Here is a 13,441-nt window from a genome sequence, read left to right as displayed (position 1 = left end):
CACAGGTATTTGGTAGACGCTGAACAGGAACCACCTTAACTCACAGGTTTCCCTCATTATCGACCAGAGAGCAAGTCTCTGTCTTTTTTTCTTCCCCTTGTTAATCTTACCCGAGTGAACGGCAGTTTGAGGGTTTCCTCCAGCCAAGGCATAACAAGGACAGTCGCACCTCTGCAGCTGAAGAGCGCGGTGACGTCCCCGGCTCCTCGGGCAGCACCACGCTGCCAGCACCGAGCCGCCAGACACGAGCAGCACGGCCCCAGGAGACACCCCCGGGCTCCGTGCAGGGCTGGCCGCTGCTCCCGCAGAGCCGAGTGGTGCAAACGGGCCGTGCTAGCAGATAGCCAAGGGCTACCAGAACCGGGAGGCTGGGGTGAGCCGCTCCCCACCGGAGAGCCTGCTTGAGTAAGTGCTCTGCCTCCTTATAGCACAGTCACAGGGAGCAGAAAAGCATCTCAGACATTTCACCTTGTTAGGCTGAGCGGCTGAAAATAGCCACGGGATGAAAAACAAACCAGCTGGACAACTCATCCGAACGGCAACGCTGCAGCCAGCAGCGAGCTGGAGGCACGGCACGGCGCGGGGACCGAACTGTCCCGCCTCGAGCTCTCCACGGGGACCTTCGGGGCGCCTCCAGAAGGCAGCGCCGCTCGGTGCTGCTCAAGGGACTCACGTCCAGCGCCAGCACCTCCGGCACCACGAACAGGCGTCTCTGGAGCCCAATTCGCCCGTTGAACACGGGCAGGTGCAACGCGCGCCTGAAGACACCCGCTGCCGCAGCGATGGCGCAGAACAGCAGGCTGCTAGATTGAAATGACAAACGCGCACCCTCGCTAAGGCACACGGGCACCACGAGAAGAAAAAGCAGGGAGGAAAACAGCAACTGAGATCCCGTCTCCCTTTCTCCCTACCAAGAGCTGTAGGAAAAACTGCCGGAGGACTCGGCATACGGCGCAGCGTGGAAGAGGGGCACCGAGTGCCCCCAAGTATCCCCTGCCACGTTTTCTTTTAAAACGATATAAGTTACAGCAAACAAGTAACAGGAAGACGTGATTATCTACAGAACACAGAGTGCAAGTCTTCAGGAAGCGGTGCCACCCACAAGAAACCACTGAGAGCAGCGGGACCCTGGGCACGCTGAGCACACGAGGCCGGGCTCGCAGCGCTGCCTCCCCCAACCCCGCAGGACGATGCTCCTGCAGCTCCTGAGCCGATCACACGGGGCTGGAAACGCTCCTCTGGTGTCCAGCAACCGCAGCCGAGCAAGGCCGCCCTGGCACCGCTGTGCTCCACGGGGACCAGGAGGACAAACACCAAGCGGGCATCGGCCGCCCCCCCACCCGCTGCCCCACTGCGCAGCCCCTCTCCTGCAGGGTCACCGCGTTCGTCACAAACGCGTCACCTCCTCCTCGTTTCATTTTCATGCCCCCCCAGCCGCACACCTCCCGCAGCACCTCCTCGCCTCCTCAGGCGGCCTCCAGGGGACGGCTCAGTTAACCCCCGTGCCTGACTTGGCCACGCCGCACCGGCACCGCTCCCAGTCACCGCCCGCTGCAGGCCGAAGGGGCACGTCTCCTTCTGCACAGCTTGGCAGGGGACGGCTGAGCCCCACGCAGCTCGGGAGGAACGCTCTTACCGTTAGCACGGGCCCCCTCCGGGCAGAGCGGTGCACGCTGGGGGTCCCCGAAGCGTGGCTCCAGGCGGTGCCCAGGGCTCCCGGTGCCACATGGCGAACTGCCCGCGGCCGGGCGCCTGCTGGATGTCCCCGTGCTGAGCCCCTGGCCAGTTTCCACCAGCAACAGAGGTGGGAACGCCCCGTGCCGGATGGCACCCGGCACAGCTCCGCTCTGTGAAGCCCCCTGGGAGCCGCCAAGCTTTTGTGCCCGTCCCTGGGCAGGGCCCGCTGCATGCCCACAGGGGCTCGCTGGGGCCTCATGTCGCAGTTACAGCGCCGGGAGCAGGTACGTCACGCTTTGCAGATCTTTTCCACCAGCTGAAAAGTAAATGTTCCTTTCTAGCTTAAAGAACAGACACGCCATGAGATTACGAGGGACACGGAATCGCAGTCCCCTTTCCACAATGCCCAGGGGTGGTCTTCGGTTATTTCCACACACATCCTCTGTTCCTTACTTATTTACAGCTTCCTACAAGCTTAATGCCTCCGCGGAGATCAGGGGCCAGGCGCCGATCCCGCTGTAAAACACCAGGAAGAGGAGAAAGCCCCAGGGCTCCGTGAAAGCTGCACGGCCCTTCAACACTTCCACGGCTTCTTGCCTCGAGCTGCGAGCTGCGAGCCGGCACCGCACGCAGCAGTAATTAACAGGGGGAGATCCTGCACCAGGCCTGCTGCTCTGAGGGCTCCCCTCAAAGAGGTGGAATCCCCGAGATCTCCGACAACAAGCACCGGTGCTGCAGGCCAGCACAAGGTGACGCGCGGTGACTTTTGCCTGGCTGCTCTCCGCAGTTTAAGAACACCAAACAGCTGGGCAGTATTAATAACAGCACCTACTTGGGCAGTAATATCTTCAGAAATTACTTCTGGCCCCCAAATGAGGTTTTGTCCTGCATCTGTCTACTATCAAGGAAAAAACAACTTTTTTTTTTTTTTTGCTTAGTCACAAATTAATTCTGCACTGGCACCCTCACAGACCTAAACAGACGCATTGCTTAGCAGCTTTAATCCTGAATTATTTCCCCCTTCCTGCAATACAAAGCTTAGCTCGACCAGCAGCGGGGCGGGCTGCTCGAACAAGCGAGCTGTTCATTTATAACTCAGATGCGGAACATTCTTAAAGTTCTCCTGTTTATTATGTTTCTATCCTCCAAGAATCGCAGAAATTCGGGCACTGGAGCTCAAAAACCTAAAGTAATGAACTAAACTGACCTTAACACTCGGCCTTTCAGGGAAAGCAAAGCACGGAGCACCTCGCTATAAAAACAGCACCCTGCCGCCCCGCACGAGGCACAGCGGAGCGCCCGCTACCGGGCACCAGTCTCCCACCAGTGCCCCACTCTCTTCGCCGCTTTCTGAAGGCTGGCAGGGAGCCGCGAAGCCTTCGGCACTTCCACTTCTGTGCTCGGAGCCGCAGCGTCCCCGCGGGCAGCCTGCACGGCCGGCAGCGCCTGCCCCTGCCCCTGCCCGCAGGAGAGGCCTCGTGCCCGCCGGAGCCCCCCGAGGAGCCCGCAGGATTTCCCCGCGGCAGCCTGCGCAGATGCCCGCTGCCCGCCCTGAGCTCGTGTACTTTCCAAAGTGGAAAAAATAGGTTACTTAAAAATAGGCCTGTAATCCAAACAAACAAGCATCTGATACCATCGCACACAGATAAAACAAACAAGCGCAGACAATTTGCGTACGAAAGCCATGCGCAGTCGCTTTAATGACTTCCTTGTGCTTCTCCGGCGATTTTCATCCCTACCCCAGGGCCGGGCGCTTCGTCCCGCAGCCCTCGGCGACAAGAATCGCCCCGCTGGGGCACGGCCCTGCCGCCCGCCCCGGGCACCAGCCCCTCTCCCAGGCCCTGCGGCAGCAGCGGTGGCGCAGAAAAGCTCGCCCCAAGTCAGCGCTGAGCTGTGGCAGCTGCGAGGCTGACATTTGCTCAGCTTTCCGGAGCCAGGAGGCTCACCGAGCGGTACGGGCCCGTGGCAGCGCCCAGCGCTGCACTCGCAGGCCGGCGGCGCTGGCAGGACGCTGGCTGCTGGCGGCCAGGCTGGCGGTTCAGGGCAGGCCGGCCCCGGGCTCACGCGTGCCCGAGGAATAACGGAGCAGCGGCTTCATTAAAGGCTTAATTAAAGGCCGCGTCCTCTGCCCCTGCCTGAGGACCAGCACCGGCCGCTGCAGGATGAGCCGCGCTCACAGAGGCACAGAAACCAACGCGACGGGACCGCAGGGGCTGGCAGGGAGCGACACACGGATAGGAGCAAAGGCACGGGGCAGCAGGCAGCCGCACGCCCTCGCTGAACGCCTCCCGGCTCCGGCAGCACGCTGCGGCCCCCGGGGCGCCAGGCGGGGAGAGGGCAGGCCCCGGAGCTGAGCGGGGCCGAGAGGCCGTGCTGATCGCGCAGCCTGAGGGGTAAGCAGAGCTGTAAGGCAGCGCCGAGCCCCCCTGCCCAGCCCGGGAGCCTCCCGGCCGCCCGCGGCAGCTCCGCGCAAACGCCCCTGGCCGCAGAGCCCCGTGCCCACCCGGCAGGCAGCCGCAGCCACCCCGGCCCCCCGCTCTCCTGCCTGCTCCCAGTTTGTTTCTCCCTCCCTAGCTTCGCTCTACAGCTAAATAACTGGGGAAGCAGCCAGGCTTTTCAACGCCGAGGTTGTGCGATAAGGGCTCTCGGAACCGAAACGCAACGGCGGCTACAGCCAAGCAGCTCAGGGCGGCGCAGGGGTGACCAGCGGGGCGATGAGGACTGCACGGGGCAAGTGCCGCTGCCTCTTGTAATCAGCACAAGCTCCGAGTTCAACGAGCAGCAGCAGCACTTTTAGAAGCAGGGGACAGCCTCGAGGGAAGCCGCTGCCCAAGAGACAACCACCTGCTCGTACGCCCTCCTTTTAGCAAACGGATCCACATGGAATTACGCTCGGGTGCCCTTTTGCCTCCCTCCCTTCCCTCACCACGACTCAGCTCTCGAAATGAAACCCAGAGCACTGTGACACGCTTGGCCCGCAGGATCAGCCTCCGGGCGGGACGGGCACCGCTCCGCACCCGCACAAGGAGCAGGCGCGCGCAGGTACCGTACACGGCGCTGCACCAACGCACCCCTGGCACCCTGCGAGCCCAACACAAACGGGGCAGCAAAACACAACCAAACGCTGTTCCTTCCCTGCTCCCCTTCGGACAGGGCGCGTTCCCCTTCAGTCCTGACACAACCCAGCATTACAGACCCTTCGGGCCACGCACGAGGTGCCACGGGGCCGTGCCACACGCTTGTTCCTTCCTCCCCTCCCGGGGGGAAAGCACGGCCAGGGTCACAGCGCTGCTCGGCGCACACATACGGGGCTCTGGGCAGCGGGAGCGGGAGGGCTCCTGCCCTCGGCAGGACCACACGATCCTCACGGTCCCCCCCAGCCCCTCCATCCCCTGACCCCCTGACACACGCACGCCCCCCTACCCCTGCTTGCACACCCGCCCGCAGCACGCCCACCAGGCGCCTGCGGGGCTTTTTTCCTGCTCGAGCTCGTCCCGTCACAACGGCAGCGCTGGCACGGCACCGGGCGCCACGGGGAGCAGCCCACCCCCGCGGGGACGGGACGGTTCTGAGGGGGGCACTTCGAAGGACGAGGATGCCGGGGGGGAGACGCCAGCAAAAGGCCCGACGGCCCCACGCGGCCTCGGCCTCCCCAGCCCCGTTTTCCTCCCCAGCGCCCGCCTGCGGCCCCGGAGGAGACACGGCAGCGCGTTACGTGGATCGCGGCTGTCGGCTCGCCTCCCTCCGCCTACATGTCCCACACGGTTATCGCTGGATTCTCCTCGCCCCCGGGAGGAGGCGGCGCAGGCCGCAGGTAACCCGGGAGCCTCTCACACGCGCTCCGCAGGCACCGGCAGCAGGCCGCGGTCGCTGCCAAGGGACGGGAATTTCTCCAGCTCTCAGAACGGCGGTTCCTGGAGATAAAATTTCTTCCCTGAGAAAAAAAAAAAAAGCAAAGGCCGTGCCATGCAAGCAGGGGCACTCCCTATTTTCTGGTAGCATTTCTTTAACGCGATCCCAGAAGCAGCGTCATTCCGCCCCCCGCGCAGGAGGCACGCGTCACCAGAGCCGTGCCGGCACCGGCTGCCCCGTGGCGGGGAGGGGGAGCCCAGCGAGCCACACTTTGAGCTGGCACACCAAAAAGCACTTCTCCCTTCCACGGAGATGTCCTCAAGCTGCCCAGCAAGCACAGCCTCTGCTCCCAGGAAAGCACCCGGAGGGAACGGCTGCAGCTGAAACAAGAGGCACGGTAACAAAACCCTTCGAGCCCTGGAGACAACGCCGCTTTTTAGAAGTGTTTCATCGGAAGGCAAGAAAATCTGAGCGGGTCGAGGCACCTCACGAACCCCTCCAGGCCTGTGGGAAAGGTGGGGCTACGAAGTTATTACAGGAACGGTGAATTCTGATGAGCCAGGTCAGGAAGGGCAACGAGCAGCAGGGAGCGCCCAGCTCAGCACTACCTCGGTCACCCCCGTACACCCCAGCAGCACCGATCTGCGCCGACCTCAGGCCTTCGGCTCGTACGGCTTCTTCTAAAGACGACTCACAAAAGCGTCTCGCTTGCTGCAGTGGATGAAATCAGAGGTTCTGGCAAAGGAATAGAGGACAGGTGCGGATTCTGGCATCGTGGCGGGTGAGGCAAACTTGAAATGCCATGAAATAAATGCACTGACAATGCTCCATCAATTAGGCAACTAGCAACCGCAATATTTAATATAACATTTAAACTGGGAGATGGAGAGGGAACCGCCCCTTGGCATGCTCTCACCGGTCATGGGTACCGCACCGTGCGTTCAGAAGGCCCCGTTACGTCCACGTCCCGCTCATATGCCAAAACATTCACTCAATGCCAAAACATCCACTCAATGCCAAAACATCCACTCAATGCCTCACTTTTCCAGCGGCAGGCCTTGCCGTGAGGGACTGGCTCCCCTTAAAAACCTGCACCTTAGAACGAGAGGTACAGGAGCTCCCCTGCAGTGCTGTGGACACGACATAATCATCCAGAAACTACTACTTTTTTTTTTCCTGACCAAACTAATGAGCAGTTAAAAGCTTGTGGTTGCGGCCCCCTTCGCCACACCTGCTTTGTTCACATGGACATCCCTCTCTGTGCGCAGCTTTCACTCAAAGCCCTACAGGTAACGGAATCGCTTGGGGCACCTGCTTTGGGTTCCCTCCCGACACCACCCGCACGCTTCCAGCAGCACGCGGCAGCCCCCAGGGCAGCTGGGGTCGGGATCCGCTCTGCGAAATGCCACCCGGACGAGAGCAGAGATGATCCCAGAAATCTTGTGAGCCAGGAACCTTGGCTGGGAAGCAGGTGCAGGAACGAGAGAGGAAGAAAAAGGGGAGTTGCTGCTGCGCAGCATAAACACGGGACAAACCCTGATCCCACGGTGCCCCGTGGCAGCCCCCTGCTCTCCTCGGGGCTGATCCCAGCCAGACCCCTCCAGGCTCCTGCAGGAAGGAGAAACGAGGTAAATCCGCGCCTGGATCAGCCCCTGCCTAAATAATGCCAGGGCAGGGACCGGAGCCCAGCACCGAGCCGCCGGGAGCACACGCTGAAGGGGCAGGCACGGCCTGCCCCGCACACGGAGGAGGATCCCACAGAGCACTCTACGGGCACGACGAGGCTCAGAGGGGTGCAGACTGCTATTTCCCTGTTGCTGGAAGGGGACGGGGCAGGTGGCAACCCAACAAAGCTCAGGTGAGCGGCGCCGCGGCCAAAGAAGCCAGGAACAGCGCCGCCGCCCCCGGCCCAAACCCCTGCGCCTTCCCCGCATCTCCGGCAACGCTCCCGGCAGCGATGATGTGAGAAGGGAAGAGGAGCAAGCTCACCGACACCAGCTCAGGCCAGAGGAGCTCACCGCTGTCGCTGCGATCGAGAGCACAAGTTCCCGAGGCAGCCGCTCTGCAGAAGCGCCGCGCGTGCTCTCACTTGACGTAAGCGGCCGCGACGCGCGGCTGAAGGCCACGCAGACGGCAGGACGGCCGAGCCCGTCCCCGCGGGCCGGACGGACACCGGTGACCGTGAGGTCCCAGCAGGGAACCACGAAGAGGAGCAGCCCCCTCCCGACAGCGCCGCTGGGTATCGGCTCCGTCCCTGCCGCCGGCAGGGGGGCGTGCGAACGGCACGACGAGATCCCCGGGCCGGGCGTGCAGCTGGACGGAGCGGGGCTAAAAATAACCACGTGTGGGTGAAAACAATAATAACGGCAGGGCGGCTGTCAGCACATCCTGCGCAACGCGGCGCGGCCGCTGCGCGGGCTCCCCGGGTCGCGGCGCTTCTCTGCGAGGCGCTCGCACTCGCTGCGGGACGGGGACGGGCGCCTTCGGGCCCCCCTCGCTGCCCCTCCCGGCTCCGCGGCACCACACCGCGCACCGAGGCTCCCTGCGTGCCTTACGAAATGGCTCCTGCCCTTTTGAGCGCAACCGAACGTAAATCTGGCATAGGCACGGAAGGAGTAAAGATGAAGCACTCGCCAGCAGCGCTCACCTCTGAACGAGTCGAAGCCAGACGAAAATCTGATCTGGTTTTCCCCAAGAGCCCGGTCACCAGCTCTGACTTTCCTCCACAGATAAAACCGCTCTTTTCAAACTCTCACTCGGAAATCTTAGGAAGCAGAACACGCACAAACAGTCAGCAAAGTGCAGCGGTGTGCCCATGGTGTGTGCAGAGGAACACAAGCAGCTGAGCAGACACCGCTAAAGCCACGTTTCGGCTTATGCACGCAGCCTTCTTGCATCTCCTGGGACACGTCACCCCCTGCCCCAGAGAAAAGTGACCGGCGCTGCCCATTTTTTTTAAAAATCATTAAAATCGTGGTATGTCAAACAAATAAATAAATAAATAGAATCCTTTCACTTTCGAAAATGTGTCAAACACCCACCCCTGCTTCACGATAAGAGTCTGCGCTGCTGGGGACGCGCACCCAGCGAGCACAACGCGCGTTTTGTGCTCCCGGGGAACACACGGGGAGAAGCGCGGCGTGCTGCTGTCTGAGGCCGTTCGCTGCGCTGGGCTACGAGCAGCGGCCCCAGGAGTTAAAAAGCAAGTGGCCAAGCGATCCCAAAGGGCATGTTTGCTTTCAGGTGTGTTAGCAGAGTGCAGCAAGCACCACCGAGCTCCCCGTACACGGTGTGGCTGCACCACGAGCCGCCGGCCTTCGGGCCGAACAGACCTGCGCTGTACCAAGGCGCCCGGCTGCCGCGTGTCTGGGTTTGCAGCCTGCAAGCGGTGCCCCCCTGCCAGGTGCCCTGTGGTGCTCTGCAGCACTGCGCGCCCAGAAGGAACCAGAACGTGCCGGCAGAGAAAACCCAACAGCGTGGAGAAGAAGAACGTCTTCTGCAGGAGAAGCCCACCTGCGGGCGGCGTGGGGAGCGGGTCGCGGGGCCCGCGCCCTCCCCGCACCGCCTGCTCCGAGGGAACAGCAAGGCAGCAGCTGAATCACCAGGGCCGCCGCACTTCTGCAGGGCCTCCAAAAATAACTCATCCGAAAATTCCTTGGAGGCATAAACCTTGCTTCATCAAAAGGACTGCAGAGATCCAGTTTCCTTAATGGAGCGGGCTGGGTGGGAACCGGCTTAAGGACTTCAGATCGCGCACGAAGAACATAAGACCAACTTCTAACAGAAAAGCCAGCACGCGGCCGGCGCGAAGGAAAAAGGAGCCACAGAAACCACGCTCTCTGCGAGGTGCCGCCACCTCCCCGCCCCCGAACCAGGCGCCGAGCCCCCGATCGCTCGCCCGATAGCGCGGCTGCGGGACTTGCCCTGTCCCCCCGGGCCCCGTACGGAGGGCGAGCCGCCTCCGGAGCGGCGCCTGCGGGGACTCGGGGCCGTGTCGGCGCCCACGCGGGCCCGAGCCCCGCGGCCCCGAGCCCGTTGCGGGGTGGCGGTGGCGGGCACGGAGCCGTGCCGCGGGGAACGGCCTCGCCCCGCGCACGGCCAGACGCGGCCCGGCCGCGGTGCCCCCGCCGCGGTGCTTCCGACCGTGTATGTTCGCCGCCCCGAGCCGGGGAGGAACCGCTCCCGGCACCGGCCTGCGCCGGGGGGATCCTCCCGAGCGGCACCGGACCCTCGGGGCCGGCAGCGAGCGCGCGGAGCCCCCCGGTGCTGAGGGCACCCCCCCCGGTGCTGAGCCCCCCCCCCCCGGTTGCTGAGCCCCCCCCCCCCGGTGCTGAGCCCCCCCCCCCGGTGCTGAGCCCCCCCCCCCCGGTGCTGAGCCCCCCCCCCCCGGTGCTGCGGCGGGAGCGATCCCCTGGGGGTGCCGGCGGGGCCCCCCCCTGCAGTGCCCCGGGGCGCGGCTCCCTGCTCGGCCTGCGGGGCCGGGCGCCGCCGCAGCTGCACGGACGGGGACGCCGCGGTGCTGCGGGCAGGCCGGCACCCGCCTGCCTCCGTCCTACCGGCGGCTGCGAGCCGCGACGGGACGTCCCCGGCGCTCCCCGGGCCCGCAGGGCCGCGGGGGCCGTGACGGGCTTCCTCGCTGCCGCCTGGGGCGGGGGGAAGCGAGGGTGCGGCGGGGACAGGGGGCAGCCGCCGGCCGCGCTCCCGGCCGGGCCGAGAGCCGGGGCAGGCTCGGCCCTGAGCGGGGCCAAACGGGGCCGCCGAGGCGCCGGGGGGGGCTCCCCGGGGCTCCCGGGCACGGCTGCAGGAGCCCGGCGCCGGCGTCCCGCGGGCAGCCCGAGCCGGAACCCGGTAGCGGAGGGCCGGGGCCCGCCTCGGCACCGAGCGGGGCCCGGAGCCGCTTCCCCGGGGCCGGACCCCGAGCACCGGGCGCCGAGCCCCCTGAGGGCCGCCCCGGGGGAGGGGGGGGGGGGGGGTTCCCGTTGCCGCCCCGCGGCCGCGTCCCTCACCTGCGCTGGCCGCCTCCTCCAGGTGCGGCGCCGGGGCCCTGTCGCCGCGGCCGTGCTGCAGCAGGACGCCGCACAGCACCCACACGGCGGCGGCGGCCCGCAGAGCCATGGCCGCGCCGCTCAGCGCCCCCGCCGCATCGCCGTGCCGAGCCGTCCCCGCGCCGCGCCGCTCCGCTCCGCCGGGCTCGCTGCGGGGCACAGGCCGCCGGTCACACACCGGGGGCGGCACGGACCGGCCCCCCCCGCCCCCCCCGCCGCGGTCCCTCCCCGCTCCCCCCTCCCCCCGAGGTGGGCTCTCCCGCTCCCCCCCCCCCCTCCTCCGTGGTCTCTCCCGGCCTCCCCCCCCCGCCCCGCACCCGGCCGTGCCGCCGCCGCCGCCGCGCGCCCGCTGACAGGGGGCGGAGCCAAGCGCCGGGCACGCCCCCCGGCAGGCCCGGCCAATGGCGGGAGGGCGGGTGGCCACGCCCCTCCGCTCCCCCTCTCCCCCTCCCTCCGCTCCCGCCTCCGCCGCCGTCCCCGCGCCCGCCGCTGAGCCGCAGCGCCCTCTGGCGGCCGTGCGGGGAGGCGAGCGGCATGGGCGCGGGACGCGGCGCGGAAGCTAAGCAGGAGGGGCTGCGTGCGGCGGTTGGATGGGTGACCACTGCGGCTGGCGGAGGGGACGGGGACCGCTGCGTCCACCCCTCCCGCTCGCCCCCAACCTCGGGGCTTCTCGGGGCACGAACGGCCGGGGGGGGCCGCTACAGGTGGGGGGCGGCCCTCCTGCAGTGCCCGCTGCTCTGGGGTACCCGTGTGTCCCCGTACGTGGCACCCCAACAGCAGCACTGCAGCCCCTTCCCGTCCCGAGTGATTTGGGGACATCAGTGCACCAGCACCCCTCTGCTGTGCGGGGCGGCACGGGGCTCGCCGGGTGCTGGGTCCTGCCACAGCAGCGCTGCCTGGGGCCCAGAGGGCACCTCCCGGCCTCCAGGCTGGGCCCGGGGCCTCTGCTCCTGGCCCTGGGCACCCCCGGCGAGAGCCCGGCTCCGGCCTCTGCGCAGCTCCCCGCAGGCCCCGGCAGCCGCGGGGGAGCTCCCCCGGAGCCTCCTCCTCTCCGGGCCGAGCGGCCCCAGCTCTCGCAGCCTCTCCTCACGGCAGAGGTGCTCCAGGCCCTCCCGCACCTCGGGGCCCTGCGCTGGGCTCCTGCCACCAGCCCCAGGCCTCTCTGGCCCCGGGAGCACCCCAGGGGCGGCCTCCCCAGCGCGGAGCAGAGGGGCAGGATCCCCTCCCTGCCCCTGCGGGCGCTGCTTTGCCCCGAGCAGCCCAGGCCCCCCGCAGCCCTCTGCGCCCGAGGGCCCCGGCTGGCTGCAGGCAGCTCGGTGCCCACCAGGCCCCCAGGGCCTTTCCTGCCCGGCTGCGGCCCCCCTGGGTGCCCCCAGCACCGCCTGGGCATGGGAATGGACATGGCCCCCCCCCCGGGGCAGGGCCCCTCACGGCTCCTGCTTGAGCTCCACGACGTGTTTGCCAGCCCTTGACCCCAGCCTGTCCCAGTATGGGTCGGGTTTCCCACATCCTTTTCCCACAGCACAGGGTGGCAGCAAAGCTCCCCTGCAGGGACCGGATCCGTCCCCAGAATCACCCTGAGCCATACCCAGGGCAGTGGGATTGGAAAAGTTGTTTGTGAAGTGAACGCCCCGCTTGTGGTGGGATGGGGATGGGATGGGATGGGGTGGGATGGGATGGGATGGGATGGGATGGGATGGGATGGGATGGGATGGGATGGGGATGGGGATGGGGATGGGGATGGGGATGGGATGGGATGGGATGGGATGGGGATGGGGATGGGGATGGGGATGGGGATGGGATGGGATGGGATGGGGATGGGGATGGGGATGGGGATGGGATGGGATGGGATGGGGATGGGGATGGGGATGGGATGGGATGGGATGGGGATGGGATGGGATGGGATGGGGATGGGGATGGGATGGGGATGGGGATGGGATGGGATGGGATGGGATGGGGATGGGATGGGGATGGGGATGGGGATGGGGATGGGGATGGGGATGGGATGGGATGGGGTGGGATGGGATGGGATGGGGATGGGGATGGGATGGGGATGGGGATGGGGTGGGATGGGATGGGGTGGGGATGGGGATGGGATGGGGATGGGGATGGGGTGGGATGGGATGGGATGGGGTGGGATGGGAATGGGTTGGGTTGGGGATAGGATAGGGATGGGAATGGAGATAGGATGGGGATGAGTATGGAGTGGGATGGGATGGGGATGGGCTGAGGTTGGGGATGGAGATGGGATGGGGATGGGGATGGAGATGGAGATGGAGATAGGGATGAGTTTAGGATAGGATGAGATGGGATGGGATGGGATAGGATAGGATAGGATAGGATAGGATAGGATAGGATAGGATAGGATAGGATAGGATAGGATAGGATAGGATAGGATAGGATAGAGGTGGGGATGGTTTGGGGATGCGGATGGTGATGAGGATGGAGATGATGTAGGATGGGCTGGGGACGGGGACAGGATGGGGATGAGAATGGGGATGGAGATAGGGCAGGACGGGATGGGGACAGGACCTGTGTTGGGATCCGAGACGGGGCCGGGGCCGGAGCAGCCCCCAGGCGCTGGGCCCCCGCACTCCACCGTGCTCGGGGAACCCAGCGGGGCCCCCCCCTGCCCCATCCCTCCTCTGGGTGGCAGCAGGGCCCCGCGGCGCCGTGCGCTGACACGGGGGGGGGTCAGGACGGGGGGGCTCAGCTGCGTGGAGCCGGGGGGGTGGGAGGAGGAAAGGGGGCGTTCAACATCCCCGGGGGAACCCCCTGCCCACCGCCGTTCCCACGCTCACATCCCGCCGTGCCCACGGCTCCCCACGCCCCCCCCCCCCCCGCCCCGATCTCCTTCCCCCCCCCCC

General features: G+C 66.1%; 1 protein-coding gene across 7 annotated transcripts in view; it reads right to left on the bottom strand.

The window, feature by feature from the left end:
• STIM1 (stromal interaction molecule 1) overlaps window positions 1-10,959 on the bottom strand; it is a 102,950-nt gene extending 91,991 nt beyond the window's left edge. For 2 of the 7 annotated variants that reach the window (XM_066990127.1, XM_066990130.1), the window contains exon 1: window positions 10,536-10,782. In XM_066990127.1, the coding sequence (XP_066846228.1) occupies window positions 10,536-10,644 (109 nt within the window). In that variant the 5' untranslated portion in view covers window positions 10,645-10,782. Of the gene's footprint in view, window positions 1-10,535; window positions 10,784-10,891 lie in introns of those variants that run through there. The other 5 variants (XM_066990128.1, XM_066990131.1, XM_066990125.1 and 2 more) reach the window with 4 other exon arrangements.
• Window positions 10,960-13,441: the final 2,482 nt, after the last annotated feature.

Source organism: Anser cygnoides, chromosome 1 (assembly GCF_040182565.1).
Source record: "Anser cygnoides isolate HZ-2024a breed goose chromosome 1, Taihu_goose_T2T_genome, whole genome shotgun sequence".
Classification (NCBI taxonomy): Eukaryota; Metazoa; Chordata; class Aves; order Anseriformes; family Anatidae; genus Anser; species Anser cygnoides.
The sequence above is the reverse complement of the archived record's forward strand: the minus strand, read 5'-3'. Positions and strand labels throughout refer to the sequence as shown.